At 39.4% G+C, this 27,019-nt stretch overlaps 1 protein-coding gene across 3 annotated transcripts in view; it reads left to right on the top strand.

Moving 5' to 3' along the window:
- The first annotated feature begins 8,915 nt into the window (after positions 1–8,915).
- The window catches only part of msh3 (mutS homolog 3 (E. coli)), a 58,617-nt gene continuing 40,513 nt past the window's right edge, over positions 8,916–27,019 (top strand). Inside the window, exons 1-13 of one of the 3 annotated variants that reach the window (XM_085294918.1) lie at positions 8,916–9,189; positions 9,275–9,389; positions 9,844–10,127; positions 10,218–10,427; positions 10,600–10,716; positions 10,815–10,932; positions 11,030–11,169; positions 11,590–11,756; positions 19,010–19,119; positions 19,287–19,401; positions 19,962–20,046; positions 22,191–22,300; positions 25,423–25,555. In XM_085294918.1, the coding sequence (XP_085151044.1) occupies positions 9,043–9,189; positions 9,275–9,389; positions 9,844–10,127; positions 10,218–10,427; positions 10,600–10,716; positions 10,815–10,932; positions 11,030–11,169; positions 11,590–11,756; positions 19,010–19,119; positions 19,287–19,401; positions 19,962–20,046; positions 22,191–22,300; positions 25,423–25,555 (1,851 nt within the window). In that variant the 5' untranslated portion in view covers positions 8,916–9,042. Of the gene's footprint in view, positions 9,190–9,253; positions 9,390–9,843; positions 10,128–10,217; positions 10,428–10,599; positions 10,717–10,814; positions 10,933–11,029; positions 11,170–11,589; positions 11,757–19,009; positions 19,120–19,286; positions 19,402–19,961; positions 20,047–22,190; positions 22,301–25,422; positions 25,556–27,019 lie in introns of all 3 variants that reach the window. The other 2 variants (XM_085294917.1, XM_085294916.1) reach the window with 2 other exon arrangements.

The following is a 27,019-nucleotide window of genomic DNA, read 5'->3' as shown; positions in this document are numbered from 1 at the left end:
TGTTTGCATATTTTTGAATACTCTGAACTGAGTTTGGGAATATCCCAAAATCTTTTTGTTTATTTAATTTTACTACAGCCAATGAGATCTAAGAGCACAGGTAGCTTGCTCTGTAAGGTAACCAGCTGGTTTAAAAAAAATAAATAAAAACTTTATGCTAATTTACAGAGTACTTCTTTTTTATACTTTAAGAGGAACTTAACACAAGGAAGTCCTGACTTCCTAAACATTGAAGGTTCAGATTTTTTGCTGTATTTATGTTATCTCTGATATATTTTTAAATAGTACACATTAAATAGAGCTGTTACAAACTAAAGATTCTCAGTTTCTTTGTTTACAATTTTATTTTCAATCATTTGAAACTTATAAGCTGAATCATCACTCTATTTGACAATTACAACTTGCCATATAATTCTTCTAATTTTAGGGTGTAATCAGACAGTCAGTGACTCATTCAAGCTTTCTTTTTATTTTGTTTTTTAATATAAAACTTATTGTTGCAGCCAGGAGCTATACAAATGTGCCCCCTGTAGACTGCTTTTAAGCCCCCCCCCCCTTTTTTTCCCTCTCCACTGAGCTATCTCTTCTGTCACTAGTTAGCTAACATAAACTACTGTGAGTCTATCAGCAGCAACACAAAAGAGTAGTTCCCTTACATAAGTTAATGAGTTAATGAGACTCAGATCAGAGCCTTCACATTCAACTCTAGGCAGTTTTTTTGTATATGAGAACTTATACTGATATTAAACATATTTTTTAATACAATAAAATTCTATTTTATTGTAAAAATAACTATGTTATAAAATAACATAAATGCTGAATGTCTGCTGGCTCTTAGTCACATCATGTTTTGCGACGTTTTCTGAGCGTTTTCTTCTCATGTCTTACACATTTTAACGTAGCTTCACTGCCAAAACAGTGGAACATGTGTTGGCTCTATATCTTGCAGTGAAGGGGACCTGTGTAACAGCACTATTTCAACTGGTCCCAGTGCCATCCTGGGGCTGGCATCTTCAGCCATCCTCAAATTTCTTTTCTGAGGCTGTGGAATGATGTTGTTTCCCTGCTGCACTTCAGATTCTATTTTGTATCAGTAGAGCAGAAATAAACAACTTTGAAGTGCCTGATATGAAATAAGACTGTCACTGATATTTTCATGTATCATTCAGGGAAGTTCAGGGTTTGACCTATCCAAATACTGTATTGTGTGAATGTAATGTTTTCCAAAGTAAATAAACATGCAAACAGAACATATATTTGCATATGTTTTGAATACTCTGAACTGTGTTTGGGAATATGGCAGAATCTTTTGGTTTATTTAATTTTACCACAATCAATGGGGGCTCAGAGCACAGGTAGGCTGCTGTGTGATGCATTTTAAACAAAATAGAAGGAAACAAACTTAAAGTACTTCTTTGTATACTTCAACAGGAACTCAACATTAGGGAAATCCCCTCATAAATTTGTCCTAAATGCAAGAGTTGGATAACAGTTTTTAGTTGTAGGTGTTTTATCTCTAAGACATGTCAGAGTGATGCATGCAAACACAAAATAAAAAATAGTAAGGGAGGAAATACTTGTTCACAGCACTGTATGCTTCATCCAGGAAATTAGTGGATTCAAAAAACCTGGGTGTACCCCACTGCTTTATAAGTGTCCACAACATGAATTTTGGTCAGAAGACATATGTTGATGTTTTCTCCGGGCTGTTAATAAACTCACAGTTTGATTGCACTTTTCTGGGGCCTCCATGGTTTGTGACACTGCTCTACATTGATTGATTTCGCGACAGTATTCAGTACATTCTCCTGTTGTTTGTATATGTAGACCACGGTATGTGCAACTTTGTGTTGGTTGGGATGAACACTGTGTACATTATTTTTGTGGGGAAAATACAGTAAAATATCTAGGGTAGATATCTAGGGTTTGGTTTCTTTGGGTGCGTGGATTGGATGGGTTGTTACTGACATCTGGGCCCTATTTCAAGAAGCCGGTTTAGTGCAAACTCTGAGTAAGTATACCCTGAGTTAACGAAAACTCTGGGTTTTCGGTTTCACAAAGCGAGTTTAGATTAATTCTGACTGAGTTACTATGACGACACACTCCGTGAAGCTAACCTGCTCCCCAGCAGGATTACTGCAACTAACCCTGACTGTCCCCGCCTCTTTGTCGGAAACCTGACTGTAGGAAGTGTCAGACATGGCGTGCCCTTCCTTGAAGAGCCAGTAGATGTTGAAGCCCAAATTCTCCGCAGAGCTCTCCGCCGGGAGAGAGTGATTAGAGCGCGTTTGGACATTTTATCATTTCCTGATGATTTCCTGTGTGAACGTTACCGTTTTTCAGCACAATCTATAATTTATTTGAATAACATCCTCAGGCCTAATATTGCTCATGTGACACATCGCGGACATTCTCTCAGTTCTGTACATATTATTTGTATTGCACTTCGGTTTTTTGCAAACGGGAGCTTTCTGTATAATATTGATGACGCTGAGCACGTTTCCAAGGCTACCGTCTGTCGGGCAGTCAGGAATGTTACAGTTGCACTGAAACGTCTCCTGTACTCGTTTGTGGTGTTCCCCGGTCATAGACCCACAAGATTCATCAAAGAGGGATTCCACAAAATTGCAGGTATTAGGATGAACAAAACTCAATTCATGATGTGGTGATACTTGAACTACTACTTAAATTTTACATTTATTCTCACGGTTCCCAGGCGTGATTGGCTGTATAGATGGCACTCACATTCCAATCATTGCTCCTTCAGTAAATGAAGGAGACTATGTGAACAGGAAGTCTTTCCACAGCATCAGTGTACAGGCACATAGTTCCCTGTAGCATTTCAAACTAACAAATTATTTCATTATAGTAATGGATGCTAATTTGTGTTCTCTGCACTGTGAAGATCATATGTGATGCTGCCAACATTATCACAAATGTGGAAGCCAACTGCTCAGCCTCTGTGAGTGGTGGTGGTGGAGGACCCCCACCTGTTTTTTGGGCCTCCGCTTTTTTTCTGTTGGCTATAACGGGTCACATTTGAGCATACAGAGTAAGCAAATATGTACTTGTAATGTGCTCAGATAATTGCAATAAGTGCTTACAGAAAGAAAATTAATGTAGCCTCTAACTGCAATTGATTTACATCGGACAAACAGACCAAGCACTATGGCTCATAATACAATTACACCTTACCTGTTTGGACTATATTTTTATATTTCATTTTTACTTGCTGCCAGGAACGTTTGGGGCCTGTTGGGTTGCACCTGCGCTCACATCACGTCACAAAATACAATGTATAAAATAAAATAAAATAGAATAGCGTGTTAAATGGGTGGAACTCCCTCGATCAATGTTTAAATTAACACTCACGCATTGACTCTGTCGGCTATGTTTTGCCATGCATGCTCCCTTTCTTTTGCAGCTGAGGCTGTGTTACTTTTCCCCCGCAAAATTTGCATGTTATCGGCATATGCTGCCATCAGAATTTCGGCCTCAAGCGCTGTAAAATACATTGACCGTGCCTTCTTTCCCTCCGTCTCCATGGTGACTCGCTTAATCTGTGCTCCACTAATCAGGGCTTTATGTATCCTCGTGCGCGCGCTTAACTTGGGGTTGACGCAACTCCGCGTTGATTGAACTAATTGTTATCAGCCTTTCTGAAACCGAATATTCCGAGTTGGAGAGTTCGGGGTTACTCAACCCTGAGTATCGTTTTTCACTCTGGGTTTTCTAAACCGGCTTCTTGAAATAGGGCCCTGGTGGGAATTTCTTGTCAATAGCACCTTTAGAAATATATTTACTTTTTACGTGCTCTAGAAGACAGAAAGTGACGCTTGCATTCCATACTTATTGTTGACATGTGTTTCTGAAATGATTATTTAACCACACTGTGAATTTCCTTGCACAAAACGTAAAATCTAAATTTAAACATGAATTATTAATTGCTGGGTCCTATCAGAGAAAGGTAGGTCGATTTTACATGCAATACAAATGGGAAAGTCAAGAAGAGAGCACTCCAACTGCACAACCATTATGTAAGTAGGCTACCCGTGTATTCTGCTCGCAAGAAATAGCCAGAAACATGTGGTTGTCTGTTCGAAACATTTTTGGTGTGGAAAAAAGTTGGTGAGAAACTGTTTTATGAAAGCAACCTAAAGCATTGGCACTTTGCTTAAAGCTATTGTTAGTCATTACTATTTACATACTGGCTACTAGTTTATTTTGATGTTGATGTTTATGTTTAAGTTCATTAGGTTAGCTAAGTTCACTTGTTTATTAGATGCCCCACCTGTTTTCTACCCCTGTATTGAAGTTTACCCCACCCTTTATGTGTTTCATGTTTGTGTGTCTTATGTTATCAAGTTTTGTGTTGTCATGTTTCCTGTTTTATTATGAAAGTCCCCTGTCCTGTGCAGTATGTCTAGTTTTGCTTCCCCTTGTTAGGTCTGATTTGTCCCAGCTGTGTTCCCACCTGTTCCCCATTCCTCATTACCCTCTTGTGTGTATTTAGTTTGTGTTTTCTCATTCAGAGTTTGTCAGGTCGTCTGTTGTTCTCGTCATGTTTCTATGTCTCCAGAGTTTATCACGTTCAGGTTTTTACCATGTTTGAGGTTTTGTTCTTTGTCTTTTGTATTTAGCATTTAGTTTCTCCCAGTTTAGTTCAAGTTAGTTTCTCCCCAGTGTGTATCTGCCTTTTTGTTTTTGTACCTTTTTATCAGCCTAATTAAACTGCTTACCTTATGTTATATTCAAGTTTTCTTCCTCGTTCCTTCGTGTCTGCATTTTGGGTCTACTGCCAGACTGTGACAAAATTGTGTACAGGCATGCTGTGCTATCTTCAAATGTTGTTCTTCGTAGCTCTATCAAACTTCTGACAAATTCCAAACGTAGACAACAATTTTGAGACTTTTCACCTCATACCTTAGAATGTATAAAACTAGGTGGAAATTACATGTGAAAACACCCTTTTGTTTAATATTAAAATATAAAGTCAACAAGTCTGCCATTTATTTTAAAGTTGTTCCTGAATTTGATATTGATAAAGGTCTCAAAGTACTCTGAGTTCAATCTAGATCATTTGATGGTAATGCAATCTTAAATCCTGAAATTAAAACCATTATACAAGTCGGTCATAATACTTACAATAGATATCTGCTGAATGGTTCAGCAACCATTCAGCAGGTTATATTTTTGAGACATTATTTCTAAAGCATACTTTTGTATTCGTGCACCTAACAATCATGCCCTGATTAAAAAGAAAAGGTAACTCCTTATCCTGAGAAAGATTAATATGTTAGATTTAGGAAACCCAATTATGAGTTTGTCCCAGGTTCAGGCTGGAAATTCTGGAACAGGCATGGCAAGATGGCACATGCCTCTGTGAGAAGGCCTGTGCTTCTGTTGTTCATATTACACAACAGAAATGAAACCAAATGCTAAAGATATGTATTTTGTATAAACAGCTTTTACATGTATTCTAACATAAATTTTCCATCAAATGTTAATGTAACTACAGTATACTTTTACTTACAGAACTTATCAAGCACATACTGATGGATGTGAATATTGAAAGAGTTTAACAAAACTTACAGCTTGTGTAAGCGTGCTCTAATACAACATTAATACACTTCACTTTGCTATATTTGTCCTTAAAACATTTTACAGTAACAATAAATCTGCTGCTCTAAGACCACTTTATAAATACTTTCATATAATTTTTCACTTAAAACTACACTGTGGTAGAACTACACAAAATAGAGAATGATGGGAGTTTGTTTTACAATGACAACTTTCTGATGCACACTTACTTCCTGTGCCTGTACACAAATAGACCACAACAGAAAAGTTCTAATAATTTGTTGTGAAAAAACAAAGGTGCTATGTTCAAAAAGGCTTTAATGAGCCATAAAGAAAACATAGAATTCAAATTAAAAACAGCTGACACTTACACCAAGGGTACCTTAAATTTATAGTCACACTGAACATGGCAAGTTTCCCTCATGCTGCAGACACCTAAAGATGTTTGAACACATGTAGAGAGCAAAGTTATTTTTCATTTGATATGATAGTTTATTCAGTAACACTACAGCATAGTTTTAGTTCTTTCCTTAATTTCCAAAAATGGTGTCTGGCAGTGATGTCACTGAGGGGGCATGGTTATTCATGAAACTGTGGTTTCTCTCACAAGACTGATCAGCAATTTGAGTTCATGATGCAGCTTTATGGAGCACTGATCCTGTGTGTGACTGTCTGCAGGTAAGAAGTTGGTGTGGGGTGTGTGAGGGACCAAGCAGCACACCCCACACCAACTTCATAATGTTTTTTTTTTACTCAGTCCCCCAAAATTTAAAAAAGACAAAGTTCAAAATATAATTAGTTGGCCAATTAAAAGAGATCAACTAAATACAAACTTACTTAAAAGCGACTTTTAACTGTCTTAAACACAAAGACAAAGGAGGGTAATCTTTATACTGGTTTGGCTAAACCATTTACACACATTGGGGGAAACAGAACAAACACCAATACTAACTAGGCACCAAATAACATACCTAAACCTAAAACATACCCATTGCTGACAAGCACTTGGTTGGTCCTATTGTGTTTCGAAAGTCCTCAGCCCTTGCCCACACCTTCTGCCCAGACGGCCAACTCCCCAAACCAGATAACTTAAATGAAGAGAAACATAATTAATATAACAGAATACATTTAAAAAACCACAGGTACCACACTTTGTGTGTCTTCATAAAATCACTTTTAAGTTGAAGTAGAAAAATTAATGAACGTTATTACTGAATACATGTTTGACTGCAAAAAAACAAAAATACAAACAAACTAATGAGGTGAGTGTGTGAACTGATTGTTGCTGAGGCTATCATAGGGTGATATGACAGTGTGAGGTCATTGAGATAAGATGGGGACTGATTATTTTGAACTTTGTATGTGATGAAAAGGATTTTTAATTTGTTTCTGGATTTAACAGGGAGCAAATGAAGAGAAGGCAATAGAGGCAAAATATGTGCTGTCTTTCTCGTCCCTGTCAGTACACTGGGTGGAGCATTTTGGATCAACTGAAGGCTTTTCATGGAGTTTTAAATTACAGTAGTCAAGCCTAGAAATAATAAATACATAAACTAGTTTTTCAGCAAAGTTTTAAAACTTCCATTAATCAGTTTTTAAATGTAAAGCAATCTTGGATTCCCTTGAAAGTCATAAATCCAGGTTATTATTTATTTTTATGAAAACATATGAAGTTCTCCCATCATCTTTGAGGTACTTGATTAAGAAACACTTTTGCTTTGCTGCTATAACTAAAAGGAGTGAACTGCCTAATTCAACATCAAACTGTCATGAAAGATGACTTTATAAATGTAAGAAAATAAGATGTTTTTCTATTTGAGGATTTATATTGAAATTAAACATATTTAGAAAAAATATGATACATTTATCATTTGTTATGAAAATAAGTTTTGACCTCAAGTTTTCTTTTCTTTTTTTAAACACATTTTATATCTTTTTGATATGATATGAAATAATATGAAATAAAACTATCAATGCTACTTTCATCGGCTGGGTTCTGGGTGTGACTTATCCAAATACTGTATTGCTTAAATGTAATGTTTTTGCTTCCATGCTGCACTTTTTTCTGACTCTATGAACGGTGCAATGATGTGACATAAAATTGTCACTGACATTTTGATATGTCATTCCAATTTAATCAGGGTCTGTCCTGTTCAAATATTCTATTTCTGGAATATTCACTTTTCCTAAAGCAAATAAAAATCCAAACAGAAAATATATTTAGACGTGTGTATTTGTGTTTGTTTGTGTGTGCATGTGTTTCTTACTACTTTATCAGGAGTTTTTTTTTGTTAATAATTCTTTATGTATTTTAAAAGGAATTTAGCACTGGTCAATCAACAGGCAGGTTAAGATGGGCTGATGTTCACAAGTTGAAGTGTTCTGGTTTCCTTGTTTATAATTTTATTTATTAGTTTAAATCCTATAAGCTAAATAAGTATTCTATTCGACAATCACAAGACTACTAGAATACCAGACTTTAAAGGAGCTATTTCCTTGTTGTTTTTAGAGAGAAAATGAAGGCATCTTTTTACACAGCTTTACTTATGAATCTGTATCATTCTCTTTTTTTTAACAGAGCTCTAAACAGGTTTTTAAGTTATAATTATGACTTACTTGCAGTCAAAAATATGCAAACACGATTAAAACCTCTGAAAGTTTATAGAGTGCCTGACACGCGGTGGCAAAACAGCTGTTACCTCGGATGGAAATGATGGCATTTTTTAAAGTAATGTTTGCAGAGGGACAAACATGCATTTGGGCTTGTATGAAGTTTGACAGATTGTTTCAGTTATCTGCTGCTCTAAAACACAAGACTGCCCCCTGGTGCCGCCTGCTTTCTGCTGTGCTCTTCTCTCTTCCAGACATAACCCGAGTAGAAGTGCGGTACACCTGAGCAGGCTGGGTTTACAAATCAGCCCGTCCAGATCTGCTTCCTCTCCTCCTAATCCTTTGTTTTTGTTTGTTTAACATGCATACAATCATTCAAACGATGCACTGCTGACAGACACGTCATTGTTCATGTTCGTAACTTGAAATCCGGCCCATGAGAAAAATGAAAAATGTTCAAGAAATACGACAAGTTTTGCAAAAACAACAGTTTACAATTCAGTCTTTTACTTTTTCAGGATGAAATAAACTTGAAATCAACTACAATACACGTTACAGAGGAGTTCCAGTGATGAAGAGTGTATAATTGTAAGATTTCACAGAGCAGAATGCATTGAGTAGAATATTTGGCGAAACCAGGAGGAGGCAGCAACGCTCCTGGAGCCGCCAACCTCTGCTAACCAAAGAGGAAGAAGAAGGCGCGCGTCATTTACGCGTCTGTGACCTCATCGTATGCGCTGCTATATTTTGAAAAGCTGGACAGCGGCTGTCAAAGCTCTGCACTTTATTGTACACGCAAATTCATTTTATTCAACTTGTTATTATGGATCAAATATAAGCGAACATTAAAGCATGCCAAAGTCTCTGAAAAAGTCCTGCACCACTCAGACCTCCATCAGCAGGTACTTCGGAGGATTGAGCAGCAGCAGCAGCTTTGCCTCCAACAAGCAGCGCGGGATTAACCCAAATCCTGCAGAGCAGCAACTTTCAAGAGGCAACGTGAGTTGAGCTTCACACGCACATATCAGACATGCTTCACTCAATGCTAATTACTGAAGTGCAGTTCATTTTTGTCCTCCAGCAGAAGCTTTCATCTGATGATGACTTGGAATTGCCAAGAAAACGAGTTAAGCCTTCTCCAAAGGACCACCAGGCGGAGGATGTGGAGTGTGAGCCTGCGTCCTGTCAGGGCATTAAAGGTGAGTGTTGACTTCAGACAGAAAAATATGTCATGATCTTCTAAACCCTCATTAAAGTCACTTATATCTGTCCAGTGCCCAGCAGCATCACAGTTCTCCAAACAACATGTGCACTGGTATAGATTGTGATGAGATAACTCTGCCCACAACGCATTTGTTTGGCCTCCAGTGCGATCCCTCGATGCACTAGTAGATGCACTTACGGTAAAATTTTGAAAATCCTTGGTGACTTCCTTCTTAAGTTACTGCATTCACAATATTTTCAGAAAGATTGAGGTAACCGAGATTTGAACTTGTCCAACATTTTTAGTAGAAGCACGTGTGTTATAAATATCAGAATCCTACCTCGCCTCATACTCGTGTTATTGCATTCACAAATCCAGCCTCTTACAGCTGAGGGGTAAAAAGTGAAGTTGTCGTTGATGTGACTGTAGTACTTGTCTTCTCTCCTCAGACACAAAGCTGACGCTGAGCCGAAAAGCAGGCAGCCTGTGCTCCTCCACGTTGGAGAAGCTGAAAGGCTTCACCTGCGGGGCTGAGCCCAGTGTCGTCAGCAGCATCACCCGGGAAGAAACAGAGACGGCTGATGCAGGTCAGGAAAGCAGTGATTGGTCTCCTCGTTGTGCTACAGGTCAACCTGAAACTACACACAGACTGCAGCATGCAGAAAGGGAGCATGAAGGTGAAGAGGAGGATGATAAAGGAAAGGTAGATCTGGGGTTGGCTGCTGCAAAACAGGTGTGCAAAAAGTAAAGTACCTGATAACACTGAAAAAGCAAGTGTGACTTTTTACATCGTAACAGATTTGATGTATTTTTATTTCTGCAGGGAGTTCACTTCTCTCAGTTTGCCAAGACAGGAGGAGGAAAGTGTGCAGAGCTGGGTCCTCCATTGGACTGTAGCACCTCCTCCAGGCGTTCAAAGAGCATTTTCACCCCCCTTGAGCAGCAGGTGATCCAGCTGAAACAGCAGCATAAGGATGCTTTGTTGGCTGTGGAGTGTGGTTACAAGTACAGGTTCTTTGGAGAGGATGCAGAGGTGAGAACTAAAAAGCAGATGTGTTAGTGATGCATTTAGAGGGAGTTTAAATTTAAACTGTATAAAATATAAAAGACATATGTTTTAGATGATTCTCTTCTTTCAACACAGTGGCTCTCAGCACCTGATTTGTGTTTCACTGATCGCTGAAGGACGTTTTGTTTGTGAACAGATTGCTGCAAAGGAGCTGAACATCGTCTGTCATCTGGATCATAACTTCATGACGTGCAGCATCCCCACACACCGCCTGTTTGTTCATGTCAGACGGCTGGTGTCTCACGGACACAAGGTTTCTGCTTTATCTTTGACTTTATATGATTACTGTTTACTAATTGCAAGCAGTTTAGGCTCATGCTCTGCTGGCTTTTTTAATGTTTTAATTTATAGGTCGGAGTAGTTAAACAGACAGAAACATCTGCGATCAAAGCGTCAGGGGCCAACAGAAATACTCTGTTCACTCGTCAGCTCAGCGCCCTGTACACCAAGTCCACTTTGGTGGGAGAGGGTATCCTTATAGATGATGAATGTGTGCATGTGTTCTCAAACAACTTTTTATTGTCACTCTTTGTTTGAAACAGTTTCCTTGACAGTTTTTTTAAAAGATGTAAATCCGGTCTGCAGACTCGGGGATGTGGAGGAGGGGGGCTGTGATGATGTTGTGTCAGACCCTCCCGACAGTTTCCTGCTTTGTATTAGTGAGAATTGGGACAAACTGAAGAAGCAGCTCACTGTAGGGCTTGTGGTGAGTTTCATAAGTCAATCCATAAATCCCACCTGGCCATTAGGCTGGTTGTTCTTCAGGTATTCTGTGTATAAGAGATGAAAATCAAAAATTTAATTTAAAAGTAGAGTTACCCCTTGGCTTTTTGTTCAACACACATTAGGGGACTGTTGTGTATTATTTTAAAATAATTTAATGTTCACTGTTCAGTTTCTTTGCATGCTGATAGTGTAATAACACCACACACTCACTTGTAGTGAAGAAGAAATTGTAAAGAAATTAAATCTTGATTAATAGCTCACTTAAGACAAAAAGTTACTTTAATAAAATTTGAACATGCTTTGCCATTTTTCAGTTTATACAGTGTATAACTGTCAACTTGGAGCTGTAGCTGCACATCTTAGACATCATCTGATTCACAGCATGTGTTTGTGTCTGCAGGCAGTTCAGCCCAGCACCGGCGACGTGCTTCTGGACTGTTTTCCTGACGGTCCCTCTCGCTCTGAGCTGGAATGCCGTGTCCTTAAAATCAACCCTGTCGAAATCCTGGTGCCCTCCGACCTCTCAGAGCAAACCGAGAGACTCCTGCACAGCATTACGAATGCAAGGTAATATGCTGGGACGACACTAGAGGGCAATATATACCAATTTATTACTAAAACGTGCTGAAGCGCTGAGCTTATGTATGTGTTTACAAAGCTGTATCTGTTTGTGAGTTTGGTGTATTTCATTCTGCAGAATTAGGTTTAGGTTTCCCCGGGCAGGCAGACGGTTGTTTTATTTGAAACTCCTCAGGCTCAGTCTGGATGAGGAAATCAATGTCGGCTTGGTTCTCAGCACTCTGGATTTCACTGCAGGGATAAACAGGATCCAGCCGAGCCTTCTGTATTTTAAAAGATCATAGACTGTCTGTCCCATAAAATGGTCATTTTATATCACTAGTTTTATTAAAAGAAAAAGACAGCAGTTACACACCTGCCTACACATATTTAAAGTTCTTCCTCCATTTCAGTCGTTTAAAAGATCAAGTTTCATAATGTGTTTTTTTTAATGGATTTTTTGTGTGTGTATAACTAACATGAGGCTTTGGTGGTTTTAATCAGTTTAAACAAGTGCTTTACATTTTTCCCTTTTCTCATTGGTAGGCTGGCTTCTTGTGAGATCAACACAATTTGGACTTTTCATCCACCAGAATTTAGTAGAAAAATACTCTTATAGACACATAAAGAACAACTTGAAACAGATGAAGACGCAAGTTAGCCTCAGAAAAGTTAACAGCATCAGGTTCGATTATTCCAGCGATTAGCTCATAAGGAGCATCAGAATGTCTTGAAGGTCTTGAGCTTCACTTGAAAGCCTTAATTTAATGTCTGCAGGCTCTTGTATGAATCACAAGAACAAAAAAAGGAAAACTGAGTACATTTGTCCTTTTATTAATTGGCAGACCAACAGCACGAGCAGCAACGGTGACGCTGAGCTGAATGTAATCCATAAACCTGTTGCCTCCCATTGCGCTGCCATTCGACTCCTCTTTGCTGACAGTCTGGAGCCAGCATGTTCACACCAGTGGGGAGGAGATCCTCTGGAGGGAGCTTGTGATTGCATTATGCTGTGAAAATGAAACGAGATAGTGGGAGGGAGTGGAGTGGATTAGATTAGCAGAGAATGATTGGATAAATGGGAGAAATTTCTGCTACTTTCTTTTGTCTGACTCCTTGGCTGGGCAGATTTCTCATTACCTACTCTTTTATAATGCTAGAGACAATTTTCCTTCCTTTTTCACCACCCTCAGCTTGAATTTAATTCTAGACAATTTAGTTAATCTGTATTAATTTCTCTCTATTTCTCTTGGCTTCCTTTTTTCAGATGTCCATGTTGAGTGATTATAGTGAGACGGCCCTGTAAAGGCCAATTCAATTATTGTGTTTGAACAGCTCTGCTGTCTGGCAGTGTGTTTATCAGAGACAAGGCTCTTCTCAATTTTCAACTTATGACATAAAAGTAGAGTGCAGCTTTGTCTGTTAAGATAAGACAGATTTATTTCATTTAATGCATTTTTCTTCACTATCAATACTTCTCAGCCCATCACAGCTTTGCTTTTGACAAGTTCTCCAGTATATTCTTCTTTGCAGTTAATTGTGTCAGTTAAATTCATTAGACCAGAATAATTATACATAAATGCATAATTGATATTTTGATTATATCATGTTGCGGTTACAGTAAATACAGTAAAATACTAAGGCAAGGCCCACACTGGTGAGCAAGTTTAACTGGGTTTTCTTGGTGACAGTGTGTGTCTCTGGGGTGGGCTGATGAGATGGAACCCTTGGCAACAGGATTTGTGTCTATAGAGCGGCTGATAATGAGTCCCTTTGAGGTTGGTTGTAGCTAGGTGAAGTATTAGCTTGCTTTATTCACGCAGAGCCTAAAGTCATGAGTCATGAGTCTGGATCAGAGCAGTGACGCTGATTGAAGCGGCTAAAATGCTCAATGTCAGACGAGCATAAATGTTCTCACTATTTGAAAGATTTTAAGTTTAAGTGCTTGGCTGCTGGTAAGATCACAGTCATGTTTTAGAAGGGGTCCAAACAAGCAGACGTACACTGTGCATTTTTAAAAGTGTGTATGTCCATTTCAGTGGCTGCTCTCAGAGCTTTGGATTCACTTTGCAGTAATAGATTCTAGAGATGTACCGATCCGATATTACGTATCGGTCCGATACTGACGTAAATCACTGGCTCGGATATCGGAGAGAAATAAGAAATGTAATCCGATCCATTAAATATCAGAAAAGCACCTCACAAAATTTGTAGCCTGGGTACCAAACCGGCATTTTATCTCCGAGGAAGTTATCCCAGAGAGAAGTAAAGCAAGTGTGTAAGTTCATCTCTGAATGTTTGTAAAGCATTCCCGCATTAAGCTTAACAACTATTATATGGAGCGACTGCCTCTTCTCTCTCCCTCCCTCTCCTGCTGCTACTGCAATCATGAAACTGATTAATGATCAGCTGATCGGCTTTTCTGTCGCGAGTCTGTCTCTCTTCTTTGTTTTTGGATCACTTTGCACCAGAAAGAGGAAACCAGCGGCTGAACAACAGCAGAACGTTTAAGCTTGATAAGCTGTTGTTAGATTTTTTATTTAATATTACTTTCTACACCAGGATCTTTTTCTATGTAGCTGACGGCTGGTAACTGTGCAGGGGCGGATCTAGCAAAGTTTAGCCAGGGGGGCCAATAGGGCATGAACGGGGAAAAGGGGGCACAAAGACATACTTTTCTTTCTTATTATCATTTAAAATGTGTAGCTTTTAATAAATAATTATCTGAATCGTACATCCAAAGTTTTAATCTTATGTAAAATGTATAGAAGTCCATTACTGCATAGAGTAACTGTTAAGTCTAATATACCCTAGTAAGCTATAGTACTTTTTCCTTTGGGAAGGTACGATCTGTGCAGTCTGCAGTTCTGTAGAAGAAAGATGTTGAATCTATTTAATTATTCTTGAAAAATAATTTATCCATCCATCCATTTTCATCCGCTTTGTCCGGGGCCGGGTCGTGGGGGCAGCAGCCTAAGCAAAGAGGCCCAGACCTCCCTCTCCCCAGCCACCTCCTCCAGCTTATCCGGGGGAATACCAAGGCGTTCCCAGGCAAGCCGAGAGATATAATCTCTCCAGCGTGTCCTGGGTCTGCCCCGGGGCCTCCTCCCGGTGGGACATGCCTGGAACACCTCGCCCAGGGGGCATCCTTGTCAGATGCCCGAACCACCTCAGCTGGCTCCTTTCGATGTGGAGCAGCAGCTGCTCTACTCTGAGCCCCTCCCGGATGGCCGAACTTCTCACCCTATCTCTAAGGGAGAGGCCAGCCACCCTTCGGAGGAAGCTCATTTCTGCCGCTTGTATCCGCGATCTCGTTCTTTCGGTCACTACCCACAGCTCGTGGCCATAGGTGAGGCCAAGCCAAAAATTATTTATTTCTGTGCATTTTTTTTCACACTGCATCAAATTAAAGTTGATTACGTCGATTAAGTATCATAGGGTGGGGGTGGTTCCCTATTTTTTTTTTGCTGGGAGTTTGCAACCCTATTAGTTTGGTTGCTTAATATTTCTGCTAAGTACTCTTTAAAATACCAGAATAGGGAGGATGGTGCAGGTTTAAGTTTATTAGACTGATCAGTATTGCTATTACTATGAAATATTTTGGGTGCAGTGTATTTTTTACATACAGGTATAACAGAATAGCTTTAGTATTGTTGTTTATTTAAACTTGAGTATGAACTTATACAAAATGCAGCAAGATATCAAAAGTTTTATTGATTAAAAAACACACTATATCGGATTCATATCGGTATCGGCAGATATCCAAATTTATGATATCGGTATCGGACATAAAAAAGTGGTATCGTGCCATCTCTAATAAGATACTAATCTGAAAACTTTAATCTGCATGCTATGCATTTTAACCTCTGATCTGTTGGTTGTAACCTTCTGCTTTTCTGATTTTCATTGATTTTTCACCATCACTGCAAACTTGGCATTACCACAAGGCATATTTTACCAGTTTTTTGCTGTGGTGTCAGGATGGTTTTGATGACTTTGTTAGGTTTTCCTCCGTAGTGTCAGAGTTGGGATTTCAAACCCTAACTCTTTTTGTCTGCGTGAAGTGTCTTTAGGAAAGATGCTAAACCCCAGGCTGCCCCTTATGCTGCCAGTGGGGTGTGCTTGAGAAGTGTCCATTTACCATCTGCTGCTATTATATGCTGCTTACACAATACTGTGCAAGTTGTAGTCCCAGTATCAAAAGTAGCATTTTTTTTCTCGTACAGTACATAAACAGGGTTTTCTGTGAGCTGATGGTACCTACAGTATAATTTGTCTACACTAGTGGCTCTACAAACAGCAGTGTAATTTTGACCTGGAATATTTCAGGATTATTGGATATTTTATGATGAAACCCTAATATAATCTTTCACACCCCAGAAGATCAGTCCTAAAGACTCTGATGATCTGTTAACCTTTTAGCCAGGAGCCCATAAACTTGATTTTTGGTGTTTTTGAGTTAAATTCCTCAACAACTGTGCATTGTTAATACACCAGTAGACTAAATCTAAACAAAGTTACCAGATCTAAAGAGTGTAGCCAATGTGGAAGTGCTTTACACCTCAATTCTTTCTAATGGCCAGCAGGGAGTGACTTCTCCAGTTGAATAGTTAACAGTTTAGTTTCTTGTGCCCTATGTTGACACTTTCCTGACGTGTTTTAGCTATGATCTCAATCAACAGGGTTTGCTGCTAGCCAGCTGCTAATGTTTCAGTTGTTATGCCCATCTTTTATATACAGTCTCTGTATGACACACAGATATTCATAGTCCCTCAGATAATGAATCATAATCACTTCGATGATTTTCTGACCTTTTCTTTTGCACTATAACCACATCAAAATGTTAACTAGTTTAGTAAATGAGTTTTTTACGTTGTTGACCTGGTTTAAAAATAATAGAATGTTGACGTTTTTTCAACTATATATCAACCTCAGAACGTTATTATTTACACTTTTGGCATAGGGGTATCAAGCCTATTTTAATTCGTGCACCACATCCAAGAGATACATTATGAAAATGGTCATATTTATGGATTCATCCACAAATATATGTTAACAGCCTAACATATTTTAAGATAAAAAGTGCAGTTTCGGTAATATATCATTGTTTTCCATATTCACTCAGACTTTTATTGTTACAAAGAAAAGTTGCTGTTGTAAATGAAAGAAACTGCTCTGTTTGTATGGCTTTTAGCTTTAACACTCTTGTTCAGATGTGGTAACACACATAGTTAATGACTTTACCCATAAGAACTGGCAATAATGCTTATGAAATTACCAGTTTGGACAACCACTCTTTAGCAGATTTATTCTTTACAACTTGGGACACAAAACTTATAAATACAGCCATCTTTATCTGCACACATTTTCATTTGAGCCCATGCAGCAGACTCTACTGGCACCTTCAGGCTGTATATTTGACATCCTTTGTTTAGTTCAAAATGATAAGAGCTGCTGTGCTGGCTGCAGACTCTTTCTATTGTTTAGATGAAATGAAATCCGATCCAATCAAAGCTCTCTGTAATTTAGACATCAGCTGAGTCGAGACGAGTTATGAAGAAGTCAAACCCCCAGTTGTTTGTTTCTTTAGTTTCCTACAACCCATCTTCACCTTGGTGGGTCCTGTTAGGGATTCTGCAGAGATGCAACGCTGCACTCTCATCCGAATCGATACCTGCAGTTGTCGCTTTTCTTGTAAATCTCAAAATATTTTTTGATTTTTAAAAAAAAAAAGGTTAAGGCTGTGAGTTGTACATTATGTCGTCTATTGATCATTTTACATAATTCTTACTCCCAGTCCAAACAGTAGCTGAAGTGAAATATGATGAAGTAAGTAAGTGTGTGTGTGTGTATGTGTGGGCATTAGTCCAGAGCCACGTGTTTGCCTTGGTTGCCCTGGCAACAACTGTGCAGACAAAGTAACAGAGTCCTTGAAAGCAGCAGTGCCAAAAGAGTGAATATAGCAAAACGGAGATCCTCCGACGGATCTCCGTTTTGCATCGAGGAAATGCAGTGAAAATGTGTTCAGGTGTGTGTGACTGAGGTTTGCATTTCTGTGTATAGACTCTAGTTAAACAAAAGGATGGCTGGAACATGCAGTCCAGCTATGTGAATGTTTTTCTCTCAGAGGAAGATGGTCTTGAAGTCTTGAGCCTCCTTGTATTTCTTTATACTTTTCCAAAGAGCCAGACTTTCTTATAATTTATTAAAGTGGTCTTGAGCTATAGTTCTCCAGCCTCTCTGAAGGGCTTTCAAAGTTTTTCTTTGGACTTGACTTTCTCTCATTTTCAAATTAGTTCTTGAAGTTGACCATTTTCAGGGAATGTTTTTCTTGATTGTTCAGCCACTTAACACCAACTAATGACTCAAAAGCAAAAATTAAAGTCACCAAACTCGATGGATGAAACAGTTGTGCCTACGCATAACAATATACCGAAGAACCTTTTTGACCCTTCAGCTGATCCATCTACTATTGACTGGAATCGTCATCATAAATGGGCTCAATGGCTGTTAAGGAGCCATTCTTAAAGAAGGGAATTAGGGAGAAAAGGCTGAGCTATGCCAAATTATAGAAGGACTGGACTTACAACTACTGCAACAGGTCTTATGAACCCAAATCTTCATCGATATGCACAGAGATGGCAAAGAGAGACATGTAACAATTAGTGTCTGCAGCAAACTGTAAAACACGGTGGAGGTGTGGTTTAGGGATGCATTTCAACCAGTAGTGCTGGGAATCTTGTCAAAATTGTTGACATATATGGACAGAAAAACACACAATTGAACAGTATCAGTCTGGGATTGGCCTCCCCAGAGTTCTACTTCATTAGTAAACAGTGATTATCTCAAAATAGAGCAAAACAAAGGGCAGCTAGCATCCAAAGAAAAGCTTTGAATCTCCTTTGAGAAGCTTGGAGAACGATTCCTGAAGACTGCTTAAAGAAATTACACGCAAGCTTGCCTTAGAGAGCTCAGGCTATGTTGAAGAATAAAGGGGGTTCATACCAAATATTGAATTTCAACCTCATAATTGTTTAGACTTTGTGTACTGTGTTTCCATTTATGTTTGTACCTGTATCAATAAATCACTGCCCGTGTTTCTCATTTCTTAAGAGAAATGTTAAGAAATAATAGTAGTTCAAGACTGTTGCACACAGTATTGTATATATTCTTTATCTCTGTATCTGTACAGTCACTAATCTCTGATATTAATGCTGTTGTGTTGTTATAAATAAATAAAGTTTGTGATTGTTTTCCTTCAGCGCTCAGGCTGACGACAGAGTCAGAGTAGAGAGGAGGGACAGCGCTGAGTTTGAGTTTGCCTCGGCAATGAACACAGTCACCTCGTTCTACTGTCACATCCAGGCGAAAGGTGTGTATGCTTGTGTCACTGCAACGCTTTTATTTTTCCTGTTACACTATGATCGCCTCAGTTACTCACATCCTGTCATTGAGAGCACAGTAGATGTGTCTGAGGAGTGGGCTCATGACTCATGGCTGTGTGTTGATGTTGCATGTTTTTATGTGTGTGTCCTCCAGGCTCTCGCTCTCTGTCGAGCGTCGCGTCCCTGGAGAGCCCAGTGATCAGCTGTCTGGGGCCGCTCATCCAGTACCTTCAAGAATTCAACTTGGAGCGAGTTCTTAGAAGTGAAAGGTACATGAAAACAAACATTCAGCAACATAGCCTGCGACTGTATTCATCCATTGTTTCCACTGAGCAGACAAAAATATAATTTTCAGGTTTTAAAATTCTGTTATCAATAGTTTTTTGTAGTTTTAAAGCAAAAATTCTTAAGCTAACATTCGTTGGTTTCCATTTTGCCAGCTTTGGTTCTTTTCTTCGACTTTCGACCAATCAAGACAAGATATTTGGATATGTCACTGTAGAATCTGGGAACGTGTTGTGGATATTTTTTTTGGTTCTGTTCTTTGACATTTCAGATAGATACTGAAAGATCAATCGATACATTAATCTATACTGAAAATGATTGTTATTTCCTTCCCTGGTTCTGGCATTTCCTAGGGATTAACAGGTTACATGTAACAAAAAGAATGACAGTATTGTTTTATTTTAAATCTTATTTTACATTTGATGTGAACACCAGTGTTTATACGCCAGGAAAGGGAAAATAATATCTTGTATTACTTTAATCCCTGTAATAGAAACAAAATGTCATCATGCTATATTTTTATATGAGTTTGTACTTCCTGCAGCTCCTTCCGGCGTCTGACCTGCGAGTCGGAGATTATGACTCTGAGCGCTGGCACTCTCCGAAATCTAGAAATACTCAACAATCAGGTAAATATTCACATCTGAGCTGGAAGTCTTCACCACTGATTAAACATAACAAAGGGTGATGGCTGTCTCTATGATAAATGGTTTGCACTGCACCGTACAGTATAGTCCTCTGGTGTGTAGTAATCGGTAAACGGAAACATCTGCACCAGATTTTCGTCTGGCAGGTTCAGCTATTTGAATCGCATTGGCCATCAGCATTACACAGCGTGTAAACGTTTCCCTTTCAAAGCAATGTTGTTGGTAGTATATTTTAAAATGTTTTGATCAAACCTTTACATTGTTAGCTTAGTAATCGCATTGCAATTGGCTATCATTACACCAGGCAAAGTCAAAATTTGAAACTTGTGTGTCTTTTGCTTTGACGCTCCATTTAAATCAGTCTGTAGTTGTTATGTCTGCTGTGCAAGTTTGACTCACAACCAAGCCTCAACACCACTGCTATAGCTATTGAATAACAATACACTGCTCAAAAAGGAGCTGTAGGAACTGCCAGCATAGTCTCAGCACATGAGGCAGGGTGTTGTAAGGCCCCAGGATTTAACCCGGGACCTACTGCACCAACATAAAGTCTGACAATGGGGCCAAGGATTTCATACTGAAACTTAATGGCTGTTAGGATACCATTGCTTAACCTGTAGAAGTCTGTGTCCCTCCATGGACATGACCAGCACTGACCTATCACCGGTCATCCTGAGCGATGTTATAACATTTACCACAGCTTCTCAATACCAATCGGGTTCCACGGTGCTGGGCAGTGAGTCACTCCCCCATTCTCTTGAGATTGTGCTGTGAGACACAGCAGACCTTCTGGCAATGACATGTATTGAAATTTAATTGACTTGATGCTACACACTTAAAATGTTTTTTTTTATACTTTTCTTAAACAACAAGATGTGATGAACATTTCCTGGATTTGGCTCATGAAACAAAAACTATACCTGATTTAAATTTGATCAATCATTGTCCCATTGTCTGACTGGAACTACTGGTCTTTTTAGATTGGTGCTTACAAATCCTGTTTTGTCGCCTTGCTTTTGCCTGATTTTCATTTAAGAGAAATTGAGGTGAGGTCTAGATTGTGGTGATTGGTAAAAATAAAAAATCAATTTCCTGTGTGCGGGTGCATGATAGCTCTCCAAAGGAATAGACTTCACTGAATCCTATTGCTCACCAAATGGTACAATATTGACAGTCTAACCAATGAATATGGGGGTTGTAGGAGCAAACTTAGCAAGTTCAGAGGATGCTTTGTCTGTGCTTGAACCCTTTTTGATTGAAAACCTCTAAAAACTGGTCTGTTTTAGAGACCCAGCTATGATCTTTCAAATGAAAGGAAGACCACTTGAAAAAGCACCCCCCCCCCAACACACACACACACACACACACACACACACACACACACACACACACACACACACACACACACACACACACACACACACACAAAAACAAAAAACAACAAAAAAGAAAAAAATAAACGGATCTTTGCTGTTCACTCAAGTTTGAGATCCAAGGTGTAACTGCAAGTGGAAGTTGATATAAGAACTCAAACCAGCGTTCCTCCCTGTCCAGGATGTGTACACCCTCATCATTGAAAGAGTGTCCACTGGCCTGTAGGTGTAAATAGACTGTGGAGTCCTGGCCTGAAGAGTTAGCTCTTCTGTGTTGCTTTACTTGAATCAACCTTTTTGTTACTCTGAGCTTTAATCACAGCTGCACATGGTCATCTGGCAGGTGTGTTGATACGTCCCAGATTTAACGACTGAAAAATCTTTTTAAGGCTATTGAGATTGTTGTTAGAAAATTAAAGATCTACAGTCAGTTATAGTTACACAAACTGTAAAAAAAAAATGAATGGATAGTTAAGTTGAACTGACATTTCAGCCATAACAAAAAGTCTCGTTCGGTTTACTTGTGTGTGGGTGACGACTCAAAGGTTCAGCTTGACTCTGCTGCTACGGCATTTGCGTCACGTGTCACATATGGAGTTCAAGATCAGCTCAAGCCTCCTACCATGTCTGCTAGTGGCTTACACCATTTGTTCACCTCATATTTCCTTCTCCTTACTATTTTTTTTTCTTAGAATATGTTGGCAACCATTAACGTACATTTAAGCTTTTTTATGTGTGCTCTTTCCATCACAGACAGATGGTAGTGTGAAAGGAAGTCTGCTGTGGGTGTTGGACCACACTCGCACTCCGTTTGGAAGGAGACTAATGAGGAAGTGGGTGAGCCAGCCCCTTACAGACCTGCAGTGAGTATAGAATACACTCTAACACGTGATGGAGCATGATTGTCAATACCGATTCAGCTTCAGTGTCCGTTCTTATCATTTAGTTTTTCAGTGCTTCAAACTTTATTTCCATGCAGCTTGGTCTGCGTTGTGAGGCTCTCTGGATCACAGAACCACAGTGAAGGACTCTGAGGCAGCACTAATGCCACTTTCATGTCACATGTGATAACTGGCTCATATTAGAACGATGCCTGTGATAATCATTTTCAGGCACTGTGGCTCAGTGGTTAATACTGTTGCCACACACCAAGAGGGGTCACAGGCTTCACATTTCTCCAATTGTTCTGTGTGTTTCCTCCAGTAGCTCCAGTTTATCCTGCCATCAGACACATGCTGGGTTAATTTTTCTGTCTCTGTGTCTCTGGCCAGGACACAGGCTTACAGCTAGAATCGGTCCCTGGGCATTGCACACAGGCTGCTCACTGTTTCACTTATTAGGATGGGTTAAATGCTGGCAGTAAATTTCCTTATTGGATTTAACAAAGAATGATATATAATAGTATGTAATCATCTCATAAGTATGGTTTTAATTACCTGACATGAGATAGATGTGAGATTTTCAGGCACATTTGCATCTCCCCCCCAAAAATATATGATTTTCCTCTTGAGGATTACACATGATGAACGGGTCTTGAATCTTGAATCTCCTGAGCTCTTTCCCCCATTAATGCTACCCTGACATTTAACAACCTCCCATGTACGCTTGATGACGCGTTTTGACACCTCATTGTATATCAATAAAGATTTGGTTTGACAACTATTAGAGTAGTTTCCAGGTTCCAAGAGTCGCTGCACGGGCGGAGACCACCCTCAAACTTCTAATGCACATCCACTTATTTTGTTTTATAAACAAGCCTGAAATATTTTAAAGTATCCATCCATCTATTTGCTTCTGCTTATCCTTTTCAGTCTGTCGCAGGGCTAACACACAGAGACAACCATTCGCGCTCACATTCACTCCCACTTGCAATTTAGATTGATCAATTAACCTATCCCCGCAAACTGCTTTGGATGGTGGGAGGAGGCCGGAGTACCCGGAGGGAACCCATGCAAACATGGGGAGAACATGCAGAAAGACATGACCCCAGTAAGAAAGACTCCGGCCTGATGGAATTGAACTCAGGAGCTTCTTGCTGTGCGGCAACAGTGCTGCCCTATTTTTAAAATAGTTTTGAAAAAAGTGCCAAGGGTTATTCCCAGTAGGTTTTAAAGCTGGTAATAGAGTTAAAAGAGTTAATAGATTGCACTTACTAGGAAATGTCCTCCAGACTCATACGTAAGGAACAGCTGTTGGAGCACCTCAGTGCCAGGACCGGTGTTTGTCAGGAGCATCTGCTCTCACCTTTTGCTGTACTTTTCATTCTGGAGAATGTCTATGCAAGGAAAATGGAATGGCATTTATGGACATTGTGGGCACAACTGGATGATCTCGACTTGGGTGATGACCTGGCCAGATGTAGGCGATAACTGCACACCTGGCATCAACATCAGCAGGAATAGATCTCACTGTCAACAAAGGCAAAATAAAGATCATGAGGATTAGGATGGAGCACACTAGCCCCATCACAGTAGCAGAACAGCTCCTAGAAAAGGTCAATTCCTTCACCTAGCTGGGGTGCATAGTGAACACACAGGGTGGAATGGATGTGTGAGGCAGGCCTTTGTTAATAATATTAATGTTTGCTTGGCGGCCTGCATCCCAGTCCAGGACTCACGACTGTGATGAAAATTATAACCAGCTCCACATTTTCATTTATTTATTTATTTTGAATAAAATAGCTGCTCTCACATATAAATATGTAAGTGTTGTTTGGGAGGATATATGGCAGAGCAGCTGTTTCTCTTTCTAGAGAGACTGTGGTGTGAAAATACATACAAATATGTTTTGGAGGTGACTTCCTTAAATAAAAGCACTGCTGAGGACACACAGCAGTACCTCTCCAGTTCTCTGTAGTGTTTTTAAGTGTGTGAACATTTTCTCTGTGTGTGGCCCTCCCTCTGCCACTGGGCAGGGATTATTGCTGTGGATAGAGCACTGCTTTCAGATTATACAGATAGCTCCTCTAGAGACTTTCAACATGAATAAAACCCAGATTACTCCCAGGTACATTAATTCCAAGATACAGCGCACAGCAGCGCATTGAACAGACACTTGTGGGCATGTGCACGTACACACTCGCACAATAGTGTGATCTGTGATGTCCGATTTATTACATCACTAAGCTTCTTTTTATCTGCTTTTTCAGTTCATTTTTTTCTGGATGCTTACGCTTACAGAAAGGCCTTACTGTGGACTAAAAAGCATTTCATAGAGGACTTTAATATGAGGCTTTTTTCTGCATTTTATAAACAAAACTGTTTCAGTGATTTTCATCATGTCGTTAAATCCATAGCTTTAGTAGTTCACCTGGCCCAAATGCAGAATTTTTCATTTTCCAAATGTTTAAATTTAATAAGCATATCTTAATCTTCTTAGCGTCAACCACATCTACAGAGGTCAAAGGTCTTGTAAGGTCACTGGGGAAATGAAGCTACAAGCAGCTGTACCTTCATGAGTGCTGGTTTGTGCAGTCGAGGGATTTTATTTAGGCCACGTAGATGTCTTCAGCTGAGCGCTCTTCAGTCTTCAGTTATTTAAAGTGACTTTACACGTTAAAGAACTGCGACTGCAGTTCTTGGTGCAGTAGTACAGGTTGCAGTCACAGTGTTAAGTTGGTGATTTGGGTATTGGATTAACGTTTTCTATGAATACTTGTATCTTTTAAACATTTGGTCACCTTTGTTTGCTTTGAATGTTCTTGAAAATTTGACACATTTTTAGACGTAAGGCGCAAGTGTGAATCTACATAGAAACTAATCAGGGACACTTTGGCGCTTATTTGTTTCATGTGTAAATCAACTTTAAGGAAACCCATTTATCTCAATCAGAACTGATTCAGCTTTCCAAATGACACGTTTCTTTTGGTGATGATGAGCCTGATGAGAACATTTACATTTCTTTCAACTCTTTCTTATCCTTGCTATCGTCTTAATTTCTGCAAGTCTTTTCTTTCTTTCTTACCTTTTCTTTCATGAAACTGCAGGTCTATATCCGAGAGGCAGGATGCGGTGCAGGAAATCCTGGAGTCGGACTCGCTGACTCTAAATTCCATTCGATCCCTGCTGTCACGTCTGCCAGACTTGGAGCGAGGCATCTGCAGCATATATCACAAAAAGGTAAAAGAACACAAATAAATAACTTGGATAATGTTTATTATATTTTATCACAATTTTTGTGGCATTGTTATTGAATCCTGTAGGATACGAGAACAGGCGGGTTTAATAAATGGATGATAGTTTTAAAATTAGCATCGTTAAATAATCATCTTTATATTGAACAAGACAACTCGGATCATAATTTTTGCAATAATCCTCCAGCTCTAACAGCAGGGGGACAACATTTGTGAAATAATTCCTCTCGTTGGTTTGCATAGAAATGAAAGGCAAGAAGATTTTCTTCTTTCTTTCACTGACATTTTCTCTGTTTCTCTCTCTCTTTTTATGGCACGCTTGATTAACAGCAGGGAGCAGCCTCCTGTGTGGCGCTTACCTGATTGTTTGACACAGTCTCATTTCCCATCTGACCCATTTTTGAAATGTCAGAAGGCTTCATCTTCTGTGTGTGTGTGTGTGTGTGTGTGTGTGTGTGTGTGTGTGTGTGCGTGTGTTTGCAATAATGAAAAAAGACACTTTGTTTCTGAGCTTGATGTCTTGTTTCATGTACAGCTTTTGGATTCCTTCATCTGTTGCTGAAAGAAAATGATCAAATGTCATTTAACGCACACATACACTCAAACACCCACGCATACACACACGCAGCAGACACACAGAGGGGCCTTAATTGTCATTTTGCCCATCTGTAGATAAATGGGCCTGTGTGTAATGGCTTGTGTCTCCACGGCTCCACTGACATAATGGGAGAGAGGGCATGCCTGTGGCCTCTAGTAGCTGCCTGTTTGGGTCCATAAAAGAGCAACACGGGGGCAGGAGCATTAAAACTGCAGCATGTGATTAATACCATAAACCACTGTCACTGTGACCTCTCATTAACCCGAGGGTCAAGACTTGGTACTATACAGTAACATTGCTAATGGCAATAGAAGGTCAGTATAATCTACATTATCACTGATTGATTACTCATTAATTCTATTTAGTCTGAAATGATTGGCACTTTTATTTTTAAAGACGCAACACTGATCTTGAAGAAATATAAGAAGTTATTGATTATAGGCTGCTTTGTTTTCTATACTGTGGATTATCAGTGATTCCCAAGACAGCTGCCGTTTGCAGATAATAAAATGTATCATTTGCTTCTTAATAGATGCTAAATAGCACCAGCCAAGTCCTGTATCTACATTTCTATTTTTTTATTGTGTAATACAGCAAATATAGTATGATGCATATTGAAGGGTAGTGTTTTATTTTCTTGATGCTTTGTTGTGAAGACGTGCAGTCGGTGCTGCTTGTAGTGAGTGGTGTTTTCTCACAGCCTTTGGATGTAATATATGACTATTCTTTAAGCTCGGCTGCTGGCCAGCGCGGATAAGATTTAATGATGTAATCTTCCTGCCTTACAGAGTACCCTGATAATACAACACACTTACAAACATGAATATACAGTACTGTGCAAAAGTCTTGAGT

Source organism: Mchenga conophoros, linkage group LG12 (assembly GCF_057382185.1).
Source record: "Mchenga conophoros isolate Kocher_MC1m ecotype Shallow Benthic linkage group LG12, M_conophoros_male_GT1.1, whole genome shotgun sequence".
Taxonomy (NCBI): domain Eukaryota; kingdom Metazoa; phylum Chordata; class Actinopteri; order Cichliformes; family Cichlidae; genus Mchenga; species Mchenga conophoros.
The sequence above is the reverse complement of the archived record's forward strand: the minus strand, read 5'-3'. Positions and strand labels throughout refer to the sequence as shown.